Source organism: Bos javanicus, chromosome 9 (genome assembly GCF_032452875.1).
Source record: "Bos javanicus breed banteng chromosome 9, ARS-OSU_banteng_1.0, whole genome shotgun sequence".
Classification (NCBI taxonomy): domain Eukaryota; kingdom Metazoa; phylum Chordata; class Mammalia; order Artiodactyla; family Bovidae; genus Bos; species Bos javanicus.
In genome coordinates, this window is record NC_083876.1 from 66,256,776 (window position 1) to 66,277,436 (window position 20,661).

A 20,661-nucleotide genomic window follows, 5' to 3' on the forward strand; every position below is an offset into this window, starting at 1 on the left:
TTCCAAATGCTTTAAAATGCTATATATAAAGGTGATAAAATGAATAATACTTTAGAATTATATTGGTTAGTATTGGAGAAATTAAACATCTAAAATATTTTCTTAAACTTCTTTTAGTGTTATAATTTACTGGATGGCAAATAGAGTTGCAAATTCATAAAAGCATATAAACAAACTTTGCAAAGATTACTGCCATGTATACTTCAAAACTAGATATCCATACCTCTATTTACCTGTAAGATATATCTTCGAGAAGAAAAATGTCTAGCAAAGCGATATGACTTCCAATAAATGTGACCTGAATTTTGAGCAAGCATCTATGCATATGGTGCTATTAAGAAATCCTTAATAATTGGCACACTAGTTATTTCACTTTCCTCTATATTTACTTTTAAAAGAGGAGTCTATTATATATATGTGTGTGTGTGTGTGTGTGTGTGTGTGTGTGTGTGTGTTAAAGGTATGTGTTTTGTATTATAAATACAAAAGTATTATAGAATCACATGTCACATTAGTACAAAAATATGATGTTCATATATTTTAACAGTACCTTCTTAAAAATAAAGTATCAGGTAAAAATAAACTTTTTTTGCTTGATTATTATTCTTTCCTCATGAACGACTACATAGAGGTGGGAAACAGTAACAAAGCCAGAGAATAAAAGATAAGCTATTTAAATTCAAACTTGGCTCATATTATTTGGCTGAGACAATTAAAATGGACATCACTCAATGATTTCTAGGCCATATCATATGCAGTGACAGCTGAATTTGCACATATCTTTCTTAGGATGACATGAAAGGCATGAATTTCTGCCCTTTGAAGTTCATTTTTTATTGGATTCACATAGTATAATGTTACTTACAATATCTGAGATTAAAATTCACTCATTATCTTTCCTTTGATTATGCTTTTTTTCTCCTCTGTATGCGTGCATGCCTGTGTGTTCAGTCACTTCAGTCCTGTCCATCTCTTTGTGACCCTATGGATTGTAGCCCACCAGACTCCTCAGTCCATGGGATTCTCTAGGCAAGAACCTCCAGGGTATTTTCCCAACCCAGGGATCGAATCTGCTTCTCCTGAGTCTCCTGCATTACAGCAGGTTCTTTACTGCTGACCACTGGGGAAGCCTGTGGTTTATACACAGGTTGGTGGAAATAGAAATGGATGGAAAAAATCACCCTTATAGTAATTATTAGCTATAAGGCCGTATCTTGTATGAAGACATTTAAGATCAAAATGTGAAATTCTAAGATGATTTTAGATTTTCTTAAGAGTAAAGTTAAAATAAGAAAATAATGAGATACACCTTTATAAAGTAATTTTTTCCATTTGTGATATTATATAGAATGACCAACACTCTTCAAAAATGGTAATTAAAACTAGAATGATTCAAAATAAGTGAATTCCCAAAACAATAATCAGTACTCCTCCCCATCAAACATCCCCAAGGAAAATGTGGCTGCAATTTTTTTTGCCAAATCCTGGTTTTAAAAATTTTACTTTTTATTCCAAAGGAAAAAAAATTATAATTCAAAGAAGGAATTAAACAGACAGTGACAACTGAAGACAGAGAAAGAAAATCAAGTTAAAAAGGAATAAAACCAAGAACAATTCTACACACCAGTGTAACCACACTGGCACCACTGAAGACCAATATGATCCACAGTTTCTTAACTCTACCTGCACTGGTTTGTTCTTCAGACCTTTATTATCATTTGACACTATTAATACATTTTTATTTCTATTTCTACTTCCTAATATCAACTAAAAGACCTAGGACCAGAGGGGATATCCAGGATATTTAATAGAACTGATGCTGTTACTCAAATCATTTCCACTTGTTGGCTTTATTGCATAATTCAATAAAAACAAATGAAGTCAATAAAGAGTACTCAATGACACTGTTGACAGACAGCATGTAGTAAAGTACTGTGGATAAACTAAAAGAGGTCATTTTTACTGGTTACCAAATGCTTTCTAGCAGCCATATAAGTCAAAAGAAGACAATTTCAAGCTGCAAGCAACCCAACTCTATTTAGTTAATGACACAGCTAGAAGAAAATGTGCCATGAAGTGTATGTATAGTTAATGGTAGATCCCATGCCTGAGAAGAACCAAGATGGGCAGTGGAAAAGAGCATTTCATATTTGTTCAACTTTCATCAGTTTTAGGCTGGGGGTTCCCAGCATTATAGATCATTAGCAGAGTTAACAGAAGTTGATGATATTATGTTAATCTCTCTCTCCCTGGAAATTTAACATTTCTATAATCCATGAAACACAGAGAATCAAAAGCAACAACACAACAAATACTTTGATAACTTGAATTAGGAACGTGAATTATATTTTCAATATAATACCTCCATCTGTGCATATAGTTCCTATGTGTTAGCAGAACAGGAAAAAGAGAAGGCAAATTGTCCTTATGGTGACTACTGGCCTAACATTGTTTTATGCATTATTTCACAGTTAAGGAATTAGGGGTAAGGCTTAGAGAAGTGTTAATCCAGCTGTGTTTAGAAAACAGTGATAGTGTTTTCAAACTTATTGCTTGAGAAAAATTGTTTTGGGGTCAAAAATTAATCTTCGCATCTCTGGAGTTCCAAAGTGCTTTGTATTTTTATTATATCACTTAGTATGCTTTTATTGTCATTATGGTCCTAACACTAGACAGGCAGTTCCTGAAGAGTAGGAATCCTGTCTTATTAATACTGTATCTTTTGCAGTCTTCAGTGTGGCTTTGTATGCAACTCTGACCTCAAAAAGTTAATGAAATGAACAAATACGCCATCAAATACACAATAGGTCTTGAATTTCTCTCTAATCCGTCAAAATTTTTCTCCTCTAAAATAATGTGTTATACCATGGATTCTGCATGTGTATTAATGCACTGCTGCTGCTGCTAAGTCGCTTCAGTCATGTCCGACTCTGTGTGACCCCATAGACGGCAGCCATCCCTGGGATTCTCCAGGCAAGAACACTGGAGTGGGTTGCCATTTCCTTCTCCAGTGCATGAAAGTGAAAAGTGAAAGTGAAGTCGCTCATTTGTGTCCGACTCTTTGTGATCCCATGGACTGTAACCTACCAGGCTCCTCTGCCCACGGGCTTTTCCAGGCAAGAGTACTGGAGTGGTTGGCCCGCATACTTGAAAAGTAAATCAAACAATTAAAGTAAGCTAGTTTTTAAAATCCCTTTAATGAAAAGAACTTTCTTATTAGAAACAACAATATTTTCTAGGAGTTTATAGATTTTTCATTTCTGATCTAAAATAAGAGAGACATGCTGCAGAGCAGATTACAGTCAGTATAATTAAGATTATAAGCATGTGTTCATGCTGTTTCTACTCCCAGTCTTTCCTAAGCTCTAACTCCTCTTCCACAGAGATGAAAAGATCTTTCTAAAAGCAAATCCAGTCGTGTCAGTCTGCTTCTTAAAAACAACAGAAGAGCAGTCTGGGTTATGTTAACCCTGGCCACATCCCACCCAGAGCTTCAATTCTACCACAGCTCAGAGTCAGCCAATGCTCCATCTATTTTCAGAACCCCCCAAAACTCAGCAATGTTTATAACTGGGATAAACATGTGATTCCTCCATTTTTTTGGTCTATTTTCTGTTGTTTCTGCTTTAAAAACTCATGGTCAATTTTTAAGATCCAGCTCAAAAGCCATCCTTTCCTGGTGATAGCTTCTCTAAAACACTTTCTTGAAAAGGAGGAAGAAATTCTTCCTCTAAACTCCTTTCACTTTGCATTTTACTCTTTGTTTATGAGGCTGTCCCTTGTGACTGCTAGGAACTGAAGTGCAAGGAACTGCTTGTATAGCTTAGAAGACTTAGTATATAATCCAATGTTGTTAACAAACAAAAAAGCCAACAGAATTTTCTCTGAATAGATAAATGTCTTTCAAACAAATATTCCCTATAGAATCTGAAAAATGGTATCACTTATTACTTACTAAAAGAGAAAAAAAATTTTTTGTAAGGGTTTTACCCTTTTAGATTTTTAAGAAAATGGAAGAAATGTTGTTTTCTATTACTTTTCTTACGGCTTTTTATCTTTGCATTATTTGACTTCAATAATAATAACCTTTTAAAATTCAAAAATAATAAAGAATTCATATAAAGATCATATATAAGAAATCAATAAATTTCAAAAAATTTTAAAACAAACCATGATAAAAATCTTTAGTTGAAATAAAATAGTATGGCATCCTTACACTGATAAACCATACCAATTCTTACAGAGTTGTTTATTTAATTTAGTTTTTGTTTAACTGCAAGGCTGAGGTTCAGTGATGAATAGCTGTGACTGGTAACTATCTTTGACCACAATAAAAATCAACATATGGTTCCATTTTGCTGATGATACCACAGCCAAAAGGCCAAAATTTAATTCCATACTTTGCTGTTTCTGGTGTATGCCTGAGTATTGTTTTGTTTTCTTCCATTTTGGACTTAGGAGAGAAAAAGCAGTTTGAGTAAATGCTTACATTTAAAATACGACACAGTCTTTTTTCACCGCTTCATAGATCTACATGTTTCAATGAAAACTGCCAAGAGCACTGAACTTCAATATAAGAGTAGAGAGTAGCTTTCCCAACTGTGTAAATATATTACGTTATGGACACCCTGAACTCTTGACCTTCCCTATAAAGGAGATGCTTCTAAAATGTCAGTTAATCATAAAGCAGTGCCACAATGGGTTACCCAGAAGCAGAAGGCAATTTAAAAGAGCAATTTTAACATGCAATTGCCAAAACATGCAATGCAGACAATTTCTGATGATGGCATATTTTATTTCCATTTAATAAGAGAAAGAGAAAACTGTATTTTCTCAGCTTCTATACCAGATGGCATACCCAGGGGAAATAGACACACTGAAAAAACAAGTGTGCTGTCTTTGATTGTTCAATGGAGTTTTTGAATTACTTCCCATTTAAGACAACTTCACATTTACACATTTTTTAAAATGTATAAAATGCTTGAAAAAGCATTATGTGAACAATAACATGGGTCAGGCTGTAAGCTAACAGTGAAGGAATCATACCCTCAGGCACAAAGAGAAGCAAGAGGCAAGCAGAGCTGGCTACAGCCACCAGAGGCTGTAATTACCACCTCTCCTAACTTGAGTGACCCTGAAGCAGGTAATCGTACTTACCAAATGATTTTAATGTACTTCAGAAGGAAAACAAAGAAATGCTTTGGCAACTAGGCAGAACATTTTCAGAAAAGGATAGAGTAAAACATATTTTACACTTCTTTACCTGTCTAAAATATTTCAAAGAGTGTATACTTGAGTGTTAAGCACACTAATCAATTGTGCTTTCAATAAAACTGAAATTGCAAATATTAAGCTATGTTTTCTCAAGGAATAATTCAGCCATGCAGATTCTATTTTATAAAAATGTACATCCCTCCCAGATACCATACTTTCATATATCCATGCTACATTCTTCTGAAGGGGGGAAAAGAAATGCCCATAGTAGGAGCAAGAGGGAAAGAATTCAGTTTTTCAAGTACCAGAAAATAGGTATGAGCCCCGGTTGCCCAGTTGACTGAAGATTAGACAAATCATTATTTTTTACTTTGTTTTTCCTAAGTCTTACATTCACCACTACAAAACTGGGATAATAATATCCAAGTAATTATAAGGCAACATCAATCAATACTGTATTATGAAAATGTACATTTGCATTTAAAATATAAAACTTACTCATTAACACACATAAATAAAGCCAACTCATTAACTTGCTGTAAAATTATTTATTGGCAGATTTCTGCCAAGAAAAAAAAATTACTATTGCCAGAAGTAAAATTTAAAAGGCTTCACTACATTAAAATGGAGTTTTTAAGACAGTAAATATAAACTAATTACTCTCTGATAGGTATCTAGTAGTCAAGGATTTTTCCTTTGTGATAAACCAAAATAAAAAAATAAGAATTTCTGAGAGGCAGGAAGTCATCATCACCCTATTTGTTACTTATAAAAAATTCATGTGAAATTGATATCAGACACACACACAGAGCTAAAAAAAATTATACTTATCTTCAAGGCTTCTTGGTGGTCTAACACGTAGAATGCATTAAAATAGCTATTTCAAAACAAAAATATTCAACCAGATGATACTAATGGTAAAACATTACCCTACAACATGGCATCCGACTAGTATTTCTTAAAATGGAATGGTTTACAGAAACAATATTCAGAGTTTACACAATTTAATAGAATTAGATGAGAACCTCTCCAAAAGTTATCTTTGTCATCTCAAAGGGATTATTTTCCCAGATTATGAAGAATTTTTGTACTAAATATCAGAGAATATCATAGTCAGCATAAGTTGTGTTCTGTTCGTTGCTATAAAACACCAGACTGAGGCCAGTGATGATACTCACGCTGGTAGGGTCTGAAGGATCTTAAACTCGGGAAAGAACTCTTGAAGAGGGGAAGTAGACGGACGTCATAATTTTAACCTATACTGACTGTATTTAGATATGTGATGTTCATCAGTTATACCCAACTTCTGCTTTTCAGAGATTTAAAAGCTAATAGAACATCTAATTCCGTAAGTTTTCCCTCTTTTGCTAATAAGAGAGCATAATTAGTAGACATTCCTATAAAACAGTAACCATAGTTTCTCTCCAGTCTACCATGTACTTGAAAATCTAGTCTATAAGCATTTTTTACCATAAAACCTACATCAAACACACCTATGAGAACATTAATAAATTAATAAAGATATGTGACAAAGACTCACCACATGTGAAAGATAGTTTCAAAAACTGTTTTATGGTTGGAAGTAAAACTGCAAATGAATGAGCTTCATACCATTTTATGCCACAGAACCCACAAATTAAATGTTTTTCACATATCAAAAATAGACCAATATAATTTAAAAATGTCAAGACATTTATAAATTTGAAAGCAGCTATGAGCATAAGTTATTTTTACTCTGTCCCCTCCCGCAAAGATAAGGTTATTCTCAAAGTAAAATACCTCAAAGCACTTTACAGTCATATTTTTACTTATTTCAGCTCAATAGGCATTCTGAACATAAGCATTTAACAGGGATAAATCAATGTTCCTCAAAATGTTGTTTCCATCCACTTAATACAGCATAACTAGCCCCAAAACACAATTTCATTTATTTTCAATTTCCAATGACCAATTTCAAATAATTTCTAGTTTAAAAATTACATTATATTAACAAATCATTGTGTGGTACTGCTAATTTTTAAGGATCTATTTTGGTAAAAAATAAGGCAGATGAGATATTTAAAAGAAAGAAGTCTGGGCCCAGAAATCGAGAGGAAGCTCACTTGAATAGTAAATTAACATTTATTACTTTTGTTTGTATATACCTTGTAAGGATTAAATGTAAAGGGAAAGAAAGGTAATTTTATCAGAAAATATGTGTGGATAATTTCTCCAATAAAACACACCCTACCATTCCTCATTTTATGTTACCACTGGATATTAATTTTGGAAGAGTGAGTCACTTCTCAGTTTCCATATTGCTTCCTTTTTTAATTATTTCTCTGACTAGTTGAGGTTGTAGAGTCAACTTGCTTTTCCCCACAGGAAATTCATCTACTACAATAAGAATAATTTGTCACATTACTTAAAATGAAAAGACTTAGCTGTACTGAAAATGTGAAAAGCAAATTGTGTGATTTAGGCTGAGCCTCAGAGACTTACCTAATGTCTTCAGGATTAAGCTATTTTCCAACCACAAGATAAACATATGACACAATCAGCAAATTAGAAAACTGTCTATTGTCTAAATCTGAGACTAAAAATTCAGCAGTGAAGCTTCCTACTAGTAAGCATCTTTAAATATTTATATAGGAAATATGTAAATATGAATATATAAAATGAGTCAGAATAAAATATTTTTAGGGATGACAATACATTAGGTAATTGCATGAATTTTACTTTAATGTTAGATCAGTACTCTTGGTGGGTAGCCTCAGAATATTGTAACTGTTAAACAGATGTCAAAGAAACAAAAGACACATTACAGGCATTTACATTTTCATATATCCCTATGGTCTTAGTTTTCAATTTTCAGAATCTAAATCTTTAAATGTTCAAGACATACAGACCTATGAATTAACTCTGCAGGTGTTTCAACATAATGATTGACATAAAAAAAAATCTCTTTCAACTAAATTAAAAAATTAAACTATTTTCAACAATAAAACAGTAAATAGTATAATAAGAGTGCACCCAATAAATTAGACAATAAAACTTTTCAGTGGATTTAATAAATAGCTAATGATTTTTCTCATTGTAATAATATGTTGCAATAAGGAACAGGATGCATGTTTATACAGTACTTTTAATTCACTTTTCATCATTTCTTAGTGTTTTCTCCATATGCTATTATTTTCACCACTCTGTTTTAGGCATGAGGAAGACAATACAAGCTTTAAAGACTAAAGAAAAAAAAGAAAGAAAGAAAGAAAGAAAAGCCCCTGTATTTTACAGCTGGGTTTCAAGCTGCTGCGCTACTCCCCAACAGAATTTTCTGAATAGACTTTATTGAGGATTGACTCAAAGTAACTTTTCTTATGCGTATTATCAGATACAGCCTCTGCACTGACCATAACAAAATTATCAAGAAAGACAATTTGCACATAGTAGAAAGGTACTCAACACTTGCTTAAACTGTGAAGGTTTTCTTTCTCAATGATACGTTCACTGGCATCAACCAGAGATTTTGGGCTAAATACAAGAAAGCTGAGCAAAATTACCAGGCAAGAAAAGACTGTAGATTCATAATAATAATAATACAGAAACATTCACACTGCCCTGAAATCAGTCAAATTGATGACATAATTAAGGCTACAATTTACCAATACTCTGGAAATCTTAGAATAACATGACTAATCATGTAACAAATAATTAGAATTTTTAATATTGGAAGAATATTATGTCTTATGCTAGATTCCTTCACTAGGCTGAGTAGCCTGCTCTTCAGTCTTACCTGCACATTTGGTTCTGGTGATTAGTGGAGGTCCTGGAAGCCCTGTTCCACCTTCACCTGGTCTTGTAAGCAGAACACGGATCTCATATTCGGTATCTGGATCCAAATGCCATAATTTATAAGTTGGCGCATTGACTGCATGGGTTTCTGTCCAGGACCCTGATGTCATTCGGTACTCCACTTCTTTCAGAATAATAGGACCATCCCCAATGATGGAGTTGGCATTTAGCTGAATCAGCAAGTATGTAGGCCCAACGCCTAGTAGCTGGGGAGGAGCAATGGGTCTCGGTGGTTCTAGGAGAGACGGATGAACAATCTCATTAGCTAAAAACCCAAAAGACTATAATGCATAGATATACTTATATCTCTTGAACTCTAAAGGTTTAAGGCCTATTTTATTTAGGAGTTCATACTAAATATTTAAAAGAAAACTGGGAATGAGTGGTCTGGAAACTTTACTTTTAAAGAGCAAATACTTTCAAGATGGGATATGACCCTTTTACCACAAGTTTTTGTTTGTTTGTTTTTTTTAATTAAAAACATGCCTCTCCAGGAGATAAAGACACAGTAACCAAGGGAAATAAAATGAAAATATTTAGAGATAGATAGCTCTGATTAACTACTAAACACAGTACACATTAACATTCTTGAGGAACTAAGATCTTGACAAATCTCCAAATTAATGAACACTGCTATAACTAATTATTTTGTTCATAAAATATGTCCAAGTCATGTTTTTGTTCCTGCTGTTTTTTTTTTCTTTAACTTCTGCAGACTTCTTGCAGATGAAATGAAAAGAAGGCATAACAACGTTGAACTCAGGAGCTGATGCCGAGTGATGACTTGTTTCCATACATCTATCTCTCAATATAATAAACTGAAATTGACAGTGAGGCAAAATCACAAATCATTACATATCACTGGCCTTTGGGAGGAGCATGTGATAAAGCAATGCATCAAAGATTAAACTCAAATGTCAAAGGTACACTGCAATCTAATCTTGAATACCTTAAAAAGAAACTTTGGGAAACAATATATCAATTGTTGAACTTATGAATATGATAAATAATGAATTAGGGAACTATTTCCCCTTAACAACAATACAGGTGAAATCTGATACTGAACTTTATGAAAGATCCCATAGCTTTAGCAATGTCCATATGAATTCTAATTATTACATTGCGATCAGGTGGAAGCTTCTTTAAGTCTCAGAAAGAACATTTCTTGGGGATCCAAAAGACTTTAAGGAAAAGTGTTAATCTATTGTTTCAAAGGTGTTTTTTTTTTAAAAGTTAAAGCAAATTATATGAAGAAAAGCTATTAAATGCAACCACACAATCCTCTTGGAGTCCACACCTTCATCTCAAGGAGAAGATGCAGATAGAAACAAGAAAATACAGCTGATGTTTTTTTAAACTGGATTTCCTATTTTAATGGCAATGAATGCTTATAATACAACACTGGAAAAAACAAAAACAAAAAACGTATACTTCTGGTACAGATTTCCAGTTGTAGCCCAGAATTTGCTTTTAAACTCCAATGTGTAGTTTCCACCTTATGAACCCTTGTCTTAAAAACATCCCTAACATGAGGAATAAATCAAGCTGGACTAAATCTCTATACAGGTTAATTTTCAAGAATCTTCCTCCAAAATTCATATGACAAATATTTATTGAGTAATTACTAACTGCAAAGCTATTCTACACATTGGGTATTCATATAACATGGCAAGGGAGAAATAATAAATCAGCAAATTCATCATTTTAAATTGAGAGTTATGTAGAAAATAGATACTATGATTAAAAATATCAGACGTTGGAGGGAGAGGTACCTAGTGAGTAATACTAGTTTTTTTTCTGCCCAAATGACTTGAAGAATATAAAGTCAGTCACATCAAGAATCATCATTACACAACAGCTTTCAAACTAGTTATCAGTAAAATCATATAAACTTGTGCTTCACTACTGCTCCTGTTTAAAGTGAAAATAAAGCTCAGATTAAGATTATTTATATTCTATATAAACTAGTATTGTAGTGTAGTCACTTAGTCATGTCTGACTCTTTGCAACCCCATGGACTGTAGCCTGCCAGGCTCCTCTGTCCATCGAATTTTCCAGGCAAGAATACTGGAACGGGTTGCCATTCTCTTCTCCAGGGGATCTTCCCAACCCAGGAATTGAACCTGGCTCTCCTGCCTTGCAGGAAGATGCTTTACGGTCTGAGCCACCTGGGACCATGAGCTTTGTAAACTGCTTACATTTAAAATTATCACTATTTCTTATAGAAAGGTAGTGCTTAACACCTGATTTATAAATTTTAAGTACAAAATCTCTAATGGTTTGAAAATTCTTTTCAACAGCATATATTCAAAATTGGGTATAGGGTGAACTAATATTTACAAATTCACAGCTGAATTCCATTGAGAAGCTACAGAAGAAAAAGTCTAAATAATACCAAAATAGTTTAGAATTTTCATGTATCAGCTAAACAAAATAAAGCTGGACAATTCATACCATGAAATTTCAGCAACTAGTCTAACAACTTTTATATTTCAAGTTTATAAAAGTTTTGGTAGACAAAGAGAGAGTTGATATATTTTCTAAATCTTAAACTAAAATGAAACTGACTAGAGAAATGAATGTAATAGAAAAAATGCAAATATCTTCCCAGACTATCTAAATGTTGCACATATTTTAAGAAGCAGTCTGTATTTTGCGAATAAACTGAGCTGCCTCATATCTGTAATGTTTGTTTTCATTCCAGATGGCTCATGTACTGACTAATTTAAGTAGGAAATGATACTAAATTCACAGCTTGCTGGGATTCTAACCCAGAGCAGCAATGCCTCACTCATATCACAGCTGAACAATAACGTGCAGAGGTCTGATATTTTACATTGGAATAATTTGCCAAATGAATCATACATAACAAATATTGGGATTAATCTATAAATTTATGGGTAGGGTGAAACCTGACCTAATAAGTGTACATTGAATATAAAACCTCAACCATCACAACTCTGCATATTATTGTCATGGAAATAAAGGAGAAAACAAAAGAGGAGAACAGAAGAGGAAAGCTACAACAAAACATATATTAGAAACAAGTGAAAAAGTAAAGCACAATGTTTCTTCTATCATTTCTACCTTTAAAGAAATGACATGTACAAGAAAATGAAATTTAAAGTCAAGAGATCTAGTTTTTAAAATGCATACACTATTAGCTGAGTAGACCTGCACATGTTATTATTATAATTTCCTCATTGGCACACTAGGCATAATTTTAAGAATTTTAAAAGACTTTACATTTCTAAGGCATGTCAACAAGCCCTATATTTGATGCTGTTTTGCTTTTTTGTTTCTGCCAAGGAGCATATAAATTTTAAACCTGAAAATTAGTATTCAACACTAGTGTTTTGTGTACATGAAGAACTGAGTTTGCTGTAATCAGGTTCTTGGACCAAAGAGGCCAATAATTCACTCTGATCAGTGTTACATCTCACTTACTTTGGTCAAGTCAACAAAAGGGCAGTCCAGTAATCAAAGCACTAGCTCAAATTCGGAACTGTGGCAATATTCAGAGAGGCTTAAAAACATATACATTGATTAAGAGCATGATTATAAGTGAAACCTAACATTAATGAGACTAATATACCAATACATATTAAATTTTATGTTGGAGGTAAAAAGTTGCCTCATATTAGCATATGCATTTTGGTTTTAGCCCCTTGAGAACAAGGAGGCTTATTTATAAAATCTCTATTCATTTCAATAAATTATGCATGAATTTTAATCAGTTAGCAAATGAACAAGTAATTGTTCTGCAGAACAATATTAATATTCTTCATAACTTAATACACTATCAGACCCAGAGGTGTGGTGTGAATAAATCCCAATTGTACACTAGGTATCAACTGAAGCGTGCAATCCCCAAAATACAAGATAAACTTTGCCAATGTTACCAATTAACTTTCAATTAATGACTTATATTCATTATTCTAGAGCTAAACCTATTATAAAATTGCAATTATACATTCAAATTGCTTTATTTGTTTTCTTATTTCAAATAATTTTTAAAAGTGTCTTGGAATCAAAGTAACTCATTATGAAAGAATATTCTCATTCAATTATTTCTATTACAATGCTATTTACAAACAGACATGTCACTTATCAACACCGAGTTAATAAAATGCAAAATCAGAAGTTGAAGCTATGAAGCCAGAAAAAGTCACTCAACAAAGTAAATATCAAAGCAAATGACACTTCTACATTTGTCCTTTCAAATAAATACATTAAATACCTCTCAATCCTATATCCTTCCACATTGTTTTGTTTACTTGTCAGAGAAGGCTTGATAAAAAGTATCTTGAGATAAGCCTTCTCATTATAGAAGCAGGCAATAAAAATGCCTTTGTCTCTTAAGACTGTTGTAACAAATTACCAAAAAAGTGTGGGTTTAAAATAACTGAAATTTATTCTCTCATGATTCTGGAGGCCAGGTGTTCCAAATCAGAATCACTGGGTCGGAATCAAGGTGGTACCAGGACATACTTCCTCCAAAGGCTCTAGGGGAGAATCAGTACCTTGCCTTTTCTAGTATCTCCTAGCAGCTGGTATCCGGTGGCTTTTGGCCACATTACTCCAGTCTCTATTTCACAGTTCACACTGCCTTTTCCTCTTCTCTCTGTAGCCAAATCCCTCCAATCCTCTACTTATAAGGGATTTCCCAGGCAAGAATAATGGATTGGGTTGCCATTCCCTTCTCCAGGCAATCTTCCTGACTCAGGAATCTAACCCAGGTCTCCTGCATTGCAGGCAGATTCATTACCGTCTGAGCCTGCAGGGAAGGTATTTGTGATTATATCCACATGCAGGGTCCACATGAATAATACAAAATACTATCTCCATCTCAAGACTTTTGGCTTAAACACATCCCCAAAGACAGTTTATCCAAATACGGTAATAGTCGTTGTTGTTCAGTCGCTCAGTTGTGTCGGACTCTTTGGACTGCAGCACATCAGGCTTCCCTGTCCTTCACCATCTCCCAGAGTTTGCTCAAAGTAGTCATGGGTTCCAGAGATTAGGATCTTAGATTTTTGGTATCATTTTCAGCCTATCACAGACATGGATTATGAACTCATTCTTACTCCTGGGAGACATCACGACTCTACCTTTAATCTAGATGGTAGGAAGCTAGCAAAATAATTCTCCTGGGATATTTCCTAGCTATGTTCAGAACAGTCAAAATTATTTTTGAGAGGCAATAATTTATCCACATTGCTTTTTCCTTGCTATTTATTTTTTAAAGGAAATGAAAATATAGAGGATGAAAATTATTACTGGAAATGGCTACAAGAGTCAATGTTCCCTTTCTATGTCTAAATTCCTATAAAAATACAATTAGAATATTTGCCTTGGAGTTATTTATTTGCTATCATTTGTTTACTTAAATGAATGAATCAATTCAAATCAATATTATTCTACTCCTTTATCATTCCTCTTATTAAAATTTTGACCCAGTTATAGTTTAAAAAGAAAACTTTACTAGTTCGTGCTTCATTTTGTCTAATTTTCTTCCACATCACCTATTAAATGCTCAAGTAAATGGAAAAGAACATTAACGACAAATGCAGGAAGAATAACATCAATATACAAAATAACTCAAGCTTTTATTTATCAGTTACCCTATGACAGTTTTAAATGATCTTAAATTATGCCTCAAAAGGATAACAATATAATTTAATGGTATTGACTGTTTCAAGAAATTTGAAATAACACTGATGAACAGAAGATGGCCTTTCCTTCCATAAGAAATGGAAAGCAGGTTACAGATAATAAAAGCATTGCTAGGGGGCATTTGATATCACATAAATGGCAACATAATTTGTCTAATTTTCTCCTAAGATATAAAAACATGAAGTAAACAGTTGAAAGTGTTTTGATGTATAAGATGTAACAAAGTTTCTCATGCAGTCACATTTTATAAACTGTAATGAAAATATATTTATGAGAAGATTAATAGTTCTTTAATGATTTTTGCTCTTATCACTGATACCTCAGATTTCCAATCCTAACGAATTCCTTAGGTAGCTGAATACCTCTCGATTCACTCTTTGGACTACTATCTCATGATATTTGCCCATATCAATTATGTAGTCAGTAAATTCTATGAATCATTTTTCAGATAAAGCACCATTTTAATTATGTTGACATATTTGTGCATTGAGAAAGTAAAAAAATTTTATTTAATATATTAAAATCCTTTTAAATCCAACAATCTAATGATAGATGTTTTCTTCAAATCCTATCATTCAGGTGGCTCATAAGCTTGAACTGGTCAAATAAAATTAATGCTCAGACATCACAAAGTTTGGATGCTGCTAAATATGAGGTTCCTATGCCAGCATCTAGACCACGTATCAGTCAAAAGAGGTTGTTGTTACCTATTATCGTCTCCATGGAAATTACACGTATGATAGGAAAGGAGTACATCAAGGCTGTATATTGTCACCCTGCTTATTTAACTTCTATGCAGAGTACATCCTGAGAAACGCTGGGCTGGAGGAAGCACAAGCTGGAATCAAGATTGTGGGGGGAAATATCAATAACCACAGATATACAGATGACACCACCCTTATGGCAGAGAGTGAAGAACTAAAGAGCCTCTTGATGACAGTGAAAGAGGAGACTGAAAAAGTTGGCTTAAAGCTCAACATTCAGGAAACTAAGATCATGGCATCCAGTCCCATCACTTCATGGCAAATGGATGGGGAAACAGTGGAAACAGTGGCTGACTTTATTTTTCTGGGCTCCAAAATCACTGCAGATAGTGATTGCAGCCATGAAATTAAAAGATGCTTACTCCTTGGAAGGAAAGTTACGACCAACCTAGATAGCATATTAAAAAGCAGAGACATTACTTTGCCAATAAAGATCCCTCAGGTCAAGGCTGTGGTTTTTCCAGTAGTCATGTATGGATGTGAGAGTTGGACTATAAAGAAAGCTGAGCACCGAAGAACTGATGCTTTTGAACTGTGGTGTTGGAGAAGACTCTTGAGAGTCCCTTGGACCACAAGGAGATCCAGCCAGTCCATCCTAAAGGAAATCAGTCCTGAATATTCACTGGAAGGACTGACGTTGAACCTGAAATTCCAATACTTAGGCCACCTGATGCGAAGAGCTGACTCATTAGAAAAGACCCTGATGCCGGGAAAGATTGAGGGCAGGAGGAGCAGGGGACGACAGAGGATGAGATGGCTGGATGGCATCACCGACTCAATGGACATTGGTTTGGGTAGACTCTGGGAGTTGGTGATGGACAGGGAGGCCCGGCGTGCTGCGATTCATGGGGTCGCAAAGAGTCAGACACGACTGAGCAACTGAACTGAACTGAGGCTATGGAAAGAGTGTGTGCTGTGCCCCACTGCCCACCCTTATAAAATTTCACATACACAAAAAATCCTGAGAAGTGTGAAATAAACACCCATGATTTCACAGCTATAAGTAGGCAGTACTATTTTAGAATTAAAAAAATGCAATTGAACAAAAAAGTCCTTTTTTAATGATATATATATATATTTATTTATTTTTATTATGTATTTTTAAATCATTACTTATATCTATCTAAACAAGACTTTCTTCATTCTCCCCCAGCGGTTTTTCACTAGTAGTAATTGTTCTAATGATTGAGGAGTGTTACTTGTTTTGAACTGGCTAGAGCCAAGATTACTTCGGAGAAGGCAATGGCACCCCACTCCAGCACTCTTGCCCGGAAAATCCCAGGGACAGAGGATCTTGGTAGGCTGCAGTCCATGGGGTCGCAAAGAGTCGTACACGACTGTGCGACTTCACTTTCACTTTTCACTTTCATGCATTGGAGAAGGAAATGGCAACCCACTCCAGTGTTCTTGCCTGGAGAATCCCAGGGATGGGGGAGCCTGGCGGGCTGCCGTCTATGGGGTCACACAGAATCAGACACGACTGAAGCCACTTAGCAGCAGCAGCAGCAGCAAGATTACTTGATCATGAAATTCACAGGATAGTCCCACAAAATGAAAAATCCTCCAGCCCAAAATACTATAGACTCCCCTAGAGAAACACTACAATGTGAAAAATAATTCCCCCTCACAAATCCAGGGGTTATACTTACCTAAAATTACATCATTTATATTTACATTGTTTCATTTCTGGTGGTTCAGATGGTAAAGAATCCACCTGAAATGCAGGAGAACTGGGTTCATTCTCTGGGTTGGGAAGATCCCCTGGAGAAGGAACCCCACTCCAGTGTTCTTGCCTGGAGAATACCATAGATAGAGGAGCCTAGTGGGCTACGGGGTCATAAAGGGTGGGACATGACTGAGTGACTAAGCACACACACACATTTACATTTCTCAAAAGAGTACTGGAGCAGTATTTTGAAGAGGGTGCAAACACTAAACATGTGATCATTTATTCACACAGGCTTGACCATCATCAATGAGGCACAGTTAAATGGGCATGTGAGTATGCAACTTACTCATCAACAACTGAACTGACATTTTTGGAAAGCCGTATATCAAGAAGTAACAATGTGTTAACAGACTAAAGTAATCCCACTTCTGGAAATTTAATGGAAAGAGACAATTAAACCTATATCTAAAGAGCAAAAAATTAAGCAATCAAAATATTCTACAATAGGTAAATGATGACACAAATTATGGTATTTCAGTAGCATTCCATCATATACTTCAAGAACACAAGTTGTGAAGATTATACAACAAATGTCAGGTGACATTTGAATGTTTAGTTTATTTAAGCTTTCATTTTAAAAGGTAAAAACTATATTCCTATTAATTAAAGAAAGAGACAGAGAAAAGAAAACCACTAACCACTACTACCATAAGGAAATACACCAAACAGCTAATAACAGTGATTAGGGAACTATGAGACCACAAGTGGTCTTGCTCTTTCTTTTTCCTCTATTTTCCAATAAATTTTGTAACATGCTCATCAAACTTTTTCACCGTTACATTCCCAGTCTCTGTTGCAGTGCCTAAGTTCAGTAATTCGCTACAGAATGAGTGGTTGACTTAAGAACACCTTGAAAAAAAGTCATCCATGTCACTGTAAGAAAAAATTATCCACATAAATTCTGTCTGTTCCATACCAGAAGACACAGACTGCCACTTCAGTGTCAGAACCATAATTTGGAGTTGGCAATAGTAAAACTTTGTATGTTTATTTATAAATTTGCTTAATTTATTTTTGGATAATGAAATGAAGTCCTCAAAACATAAGATTTACCACCTTGAGCTCTGAACCATGTAGCTAACCAATTGCTCTGACAATGATACATGACACCTACAAAATGTTACTATTTAATTAAAGGAGTTTGTTGACTGGAACAAAAGAACGCTTTCTAGGCAACTGTTTAGTGACCAAGTGGCATCAAATGATTTATCCACCTTGTAAAAAAAAAAAAAAAGCATAGCTGCAAACCTATATAATAATTCTTTTTTGTCTTTTAGTCAAATCAAGTAAACTTTTAAAAAAAGATTTTCCATGTGAAGAAAAAATTCATATGTATATATACAAATTTGAATATGAAATACTTTATCAAATATACAGTTGCACTAATAATACCAGAATGTATACCAATAACTTGAGTTTCTTGAGCAAAAATTTAATTCAGGGTAGGAAAACATTTTGATACTAAGTATGCCACTCCTCACATGAAAGTTATTTTGTCTTTCAATCCCTATGTGATTTTGCATTCATTTTTTTTTAACTGCAAGGCCTGTGGAATTACAGTATTTAATCTCAGTGACATGGCTCTTTCCTGCTGCCTAAAGTGCTGAAATAAGAAGAATCATTTCAGCAGCAAAACTGCAAATTTTGCATACTGAATTTCGTATCCTGTATATTACCATGGCATTTTATTCATCTAGATTTGAAAACACTGCTGATAACTTTATTACCTGCTTGACCTAAAAAGGCACAGCGGCAACACCCTGTTTGAGACCTGCCAGCAGAAACTAAAAAGAAAGTTAGGTTCATATTTAGGGTATAAGAAAAGGTGAAAGGATTTTTAAAAGTAAAGTTTATTTGCTTTTTAGCCTATGTAACCTAAAACCGTGAAATAACTATAATTTTTATTTCCTTTTGTCCACAAACTATAATTAATATCTATGCAATGAATTGGTTCAGAATTATGAATTACTGCAATAATTCAACAACTTTACAAAAGATTCCATCAGTACCACAATCTGTATGGCATGGGAGCAAGCCACATATGTTATGATGGAAATTATAGATCCATTTGATTGAGTCATAAACTAATACAGAATATTTCTCTTATGGCCATTTAATATCTCATTTCAGCCTGATCAGAGCTCAAACTGTTCATGTGTTTCAGGGAAAGAACATCCAGCTGATTCCAAGAATAACAATCAGGTCAGTAGTAAAACTGGGAGAGTCTTCAACTCTTTGGCTCCCTCAAGTCTAGGGTCGTAAACAGGTAATCACATCACCATCAGTCAGCTTTACGAGGTAAGACAATAAAAAAATACATGGTAGGAGAAAGGAGGGGAACTGTGTTCAGCAATGATAATATACGTATGTCCCAGTAACACGTTATATATGCCTAGGATTCAAACAGGCCAAAGGATTTGGAGTAACGCCATTTATATTCCAAATCTTGAATATTAAATTTTTTTAATCTCGTGAATCTAATAAAAATTTTAAAACTTATGAAATTAGAATATTCCAATATTTAATTATAACCAAACAACAAATGTAAGTCGGCCATCTTGATCCTTGGATTTAAATATTCTGTTGTGTTGACTAACTGTAATATAACACATAATAAGTATATGCTTCTTATGTTCTCATGAACTTTGTGATTATTTCAAGACAATTCAAAATGATGCACGAAGTTTTTATGCATATGTAGCCAGCAACAGATGTCTACTTTTTTCATGTAATGACTTAGTCAAGTAAAAAAATCAGAGATACCATTCAGTCCCTTCACTCAATGACTGTAAAATCTGACTTTATTTACCCTTATTAATATTTACCCATTATTTCCACATGACTCTGGAAGGTACAGTGTGCCATTTTTCAGCCAGGCATATTCCAGTGTACATGTGATATAGTTACTTTATGAAAAACAATTTGTGATGACATAGTAAAAACATTAAATAAGACTTCAGTGCTATAGACAGTTCCTCTAGATAATAGGCTTTATGAATTCACTACTAGCTCCAGCATAGTCATAATTTTAGGATGCTTTTCAGTTCAAAAAGCATAAACTGTCAGAGACTTTCAAAGTCTTCACATCAAAGAAACTGTCATTCATTAGCTAACACAGACTCCAGTCAATTTTGTAGTGTAAAGATTCCCAGTATACATTCATTTAAAAGGACAAATGATACAAACTAGCAATTATGGAACATTTCTTCAATTTTTATGTTAAACAAAACAAAAAACAATTATGTGTCCTATGGAGGTAGATGCCCTTGATTAAATGAGAAGAAAGCAAAGCTTTAACATAATGTGGTCAGTGACTTCAGATGGACTATCCCTGATGTCAACTAGGATAAGGGTCAGGGGATTTGAAAAGGGGACCAAAGGCCAGATTTCTGAACCTAGTCTTTGAACTAAGAAAAGTAGGTTTTATAGGTAACTCGAGTGTATAGG

General features: G+C 34.2%; 1 protein-coding gene across 6 annotated transcripts in view; it reads right to left on the reverse strand.

Annotated features, from left to right (window-relative positions):
• PTPRK (protein tyrosine phosphatase receptor type K) overlaps nucleotides 1-20,661 on the reverse strand; it is a 616,741-nt gene that overhangs the window by 233,322 nt on the left and 362,758 nt on the right. For all 6 annotated transcript variants that reach the window (XM_061427930.1, XM_061427929.1, XM_061427931.1 and 3 more), the window contains exon 7: nucleotides 8,987-9,280. In XM_061427930.1, the coding sequence (XP_061283914.1) occupies nucleotides 8,987-9,280 (294 nt within the window). The remainder of the gene's footprint in view (nucleotides 1-8,986; nucleotides 9,281-20,661) is intronic.